At 40.7% G+C, this 3,389-nt stretch overlaps 1 protein-coding gene across 1 annotated transcript; it reads right to left on the reverse strand.

Annotated features, from left to right (window-relative positions):
• Window positions 1-272: 272 nt before the first annotated feature.
• On the reverse strand, window positions 273-1,790 carry LOC109811673 (protein PSK SIMULATOR 1). Its single transcript, XM_083073675.1, has one exon. It carries the CDS (start codon window positions 1,788-1,790, stop codon window positions 273-275), a length of 1,518 nt encoding a protein of 505 aa, XP_082929801.1.
• Window positions 1,791-3,389: the final 1,599 nt, after the last annotated feature.

Here is a 3,389-nt window from a genome sequence, read left to right on the forward strand (position 1 = left end):
GAATTTGATAATTCCTTATCCATACCAATTAAGTGATACACAATACGTGCTTAATTAATTTCATTCTCTCTACAGACACAACCTCATGATCTTTACACATAATTCTACAGACATATATTTTACGTGATACATGCATGCTCACCATTTAGTTTACAAGAACTAGAAATTAAAAAAGAATCAAATAAATTTTAAGATCAAGTTAAATACACCAAAACCATCGTCATCATCATGATCACCATCATCATCATCATCTCTCATCACCAAAACCAACCCTACGATTCTTTCCGGTTCCAAAACATGCAACTCAACCCCACCAACGCCTCCACAATGCCCTCCTCCACCTTCTCCAAATCCGAGTAATGCAACGTCTGCATCAACAACACCGTTGGCCTCGTCTCAAACTTCTGCTTCTCCAAGTTCCTCTCCGTCTGCCACCTCACCATGTTATGCGCCACCGGCATCAGCCACTCCATCACCCCCTCGGCGGCGACACGCCACCGCGTCGCCGCCGCAGTTTTTGCCTCTTCCCCACCCTCCAACTTTCTCCACTCCAACCTCTCCCTCTTCAACTTCGCCCTCAGTTTCACCTTCAGCCTCTCCGGCAACATCTCGTACAACGTAACACGTGCCTCCTCCGCGACCGCAGCTTCCGTCACGTGCATGCAACGCTCCGTCAACATAATCACGTTCGCGTAGCGTAGAGAGAGCCCCGCCCCGCCCACTGTAGTCACCGGCGCGAGCCGGTAAACCCGGTTATTCCTCTCCTCCTCGGCGTCGTTGCGCAACTGGAAAACCCCGGTTCCGGTGATGCTCTTCTTTACGTGAGAAACATTTTTGCCGCGCTTTTTGACACTTTCCTCGTTTTGGTCGAACAAACAAAGGTTGGTACGGTACAACTCGCGATGCTCGACGCGGCAAACACAATTCTCGAAATTGGGTGCCCTAGCGAGGGCTTTTTTGGTGTTCTTGTGGTTGTTCTTGATCTGAGGGACATTCCCGGTGACGATGGAGCCGAAAACGGAGCAAATTCTTTTGTAAACAATGCAAGTGATGCGTGCCATGAGTCCGACAACCTTGTCGAACGTCTGGCCCCAAAGAGAAACCTGTTTGAAGTAAATAATCTGTCTGCGGTAGAAGATGATCTTATCGCTGAAGCATTCGACTTTGACCTTGAGGCCGTGGGTGGCCCTAACGTTTCTCCAGCGCTGAAGCTTCCTCTCGGAGGCTTCCATTTCGCTGAGGGACTCCATGGCGCGGTGGAGGCTGCGGGTGGCGAAGACGAGCTTCTCCATGGCGTCGATCTTGCGCTCGACCTCGCGCGTGCCGAACTGGAGCTTGGCGGCGTCGAGGCGGGGGAGGGTCTCGGCGGAGCATCGGCGGGAGAGGCGGGCGACGGCGGCGGCGGCGAGGTGGAGATCCTCGAGGCGCTCGGCGCAGGCGAGGGAGAGGAGGAAGCACTCGTCGGAGGAGTTGAGGCGGGAGAGGGAGCGGGAGCGGAGGACGTGGCGGCGGAGGCGGAGGATCTCGGCGTCGGAGAGGGAGTTGTAGAGGGAGAGGAGGCGGCACATGGTCTTGGCGGCGTCGAAGGCGAGGATGCCGAGGGTCTCCGGCGGCGATGGCTCGTCTTGGAAGAAGAGGCAGCAGAGGTTGGCGGCGCCGGGACATCGCGCCATGTTGAGTGGGGTCCACAGCTGCAACGTCATCAACCGCGCCTTTCGCTGCGACGACGTCGTCTGGCTCGCTTCTTCCCTCGACCACGACGACGATGTGGTGATGTCGATGCCTTCCATCGCCCTCCACCTCTTTTTTCTTATTTAAGTTTTTCCCTTTCGTGGATTTTCCCTTTTTAATTTCGTGGATGGAGGGCTCACCCCTGCGTGTCCCATTGCTGTAGTTTGTTGTTCAAATCGTCACATTTTTCTATGTTGTCTCTGTTTTTTATAAAATAACTGAATTTGTTGTGATTGTCTGCCTCCGTTAATTATTATTTTCTCATAATCTTATGTAATATTTACGACTTTCTTTCATTTACTACGCCATTAATTATAATCAAACCAATATAAATATTAACTAATATTGCCATTCTTTTCATTTGGTTTAACTATGTTCTTGATGTAGAAACTCACCATTTTTATCAAAGACATTCAATCTATTATTACATAAATAAACGCCTCGTGTTTTGATATTTTAACTATGTATCAATTTTACCTTTCTTGCTTATTAAATTTTCACAAGAGGTAAAAATATTAATTTATATCAAAGTTTATGTACTAATTAATACCAACATAATTGATAAATGATTATTGAAAAGTTAAAAAGGCGAGAGATAATATTAATTTATTTATCATTTTTTTTTCATTATCCAACAACAAGAAACATAAAAAAAATGAAGAAAAAAACTAATACTTTATAAAAATTATAAAATGTCTTATAAAAAGTATTATCATTTCCTTTAAATTGTAACCTGTAAATTTGTAATAAAGATTGAAGGAAGTAGTTTTGATTGTTAATGCAACAAGTTGTAATTTTTTTTAATAGAAATAATGAATTGTAAAATAAAATGACTATCAAATAAGAAATAAATAATGTTCAAATATTCTCTCAAAGAAAAATGCAATTATCTGTACAATAAATTTTGCAAAAAAGGAATAGTATATTATGGTAAAGTGTGATACATTGTCTTAGAATGTAGGTTATGAATCTAACTTATCCATATAAAACTAACTTGTAAAGTAAGAGTTATTTTCTATTTATAATTTTTTTGCTTGTCTTATCTATAATTGATGTGGGACTTGAGTTTTTTTTCCAAGACATCTTCTCACATTCAACACTATTGAGTTTGGTATGTAGATAAATAGTAAATGACCATTTTTGATAATATAATATAGGTGACACTTAGATTTTTCTCAATACATCTCCTCATAAGCTTAGGACTATTGGACTTAGTGTATGTATCAACTATAGCCCATGGGTGGCCTTTTAGAGTAGATCTATAATAACTCTGATACTATTTTAGAATGTGGGTTATGAGCTTAACCCTACAAAATCAACTGGTAAGATAAAGGTTATTCCTTACTTGTAAACTCTTTGTTGATATTTTTAATCGATACGAGACTTGAATTTTTTTTTCTTCAACTTATTGCTTTCTTGATTAGTCTTTGTACTTTGTTTTGTTAATTATTTTTTTTTCTAATTTCCTTTTTTAATAAGTTTCATATTTTTTATTTTTTAAAATTTAATTATTATCTATTGAATTGATTTTTTAATTTTAATTTATTTTTTATTCACTTAGAGTAATAATAATTATTACTATTCATTTTTTAATATAAAACAATAGTTTAGGGCATTAATTATATTGTTATATCCATTGGTTATGATATGTTTACGTA

The sequence above is a fragment of the Cajanus cajan genome, chromosome 4 (genome assembly GCF_000230855.2).
Source record: "Cajanus cajan strain Asha chromosome 4, NIPB_CcT2T_4, whole genome shotgun sequence".
Classification (NCBI taxonomy): domain Eukaryota; kingdom Viridiplantae; phylum Streptophyta; class Magnoliopsida; order Fabales; family Fabaceae; genus Cajanus; species Cajanus cajan.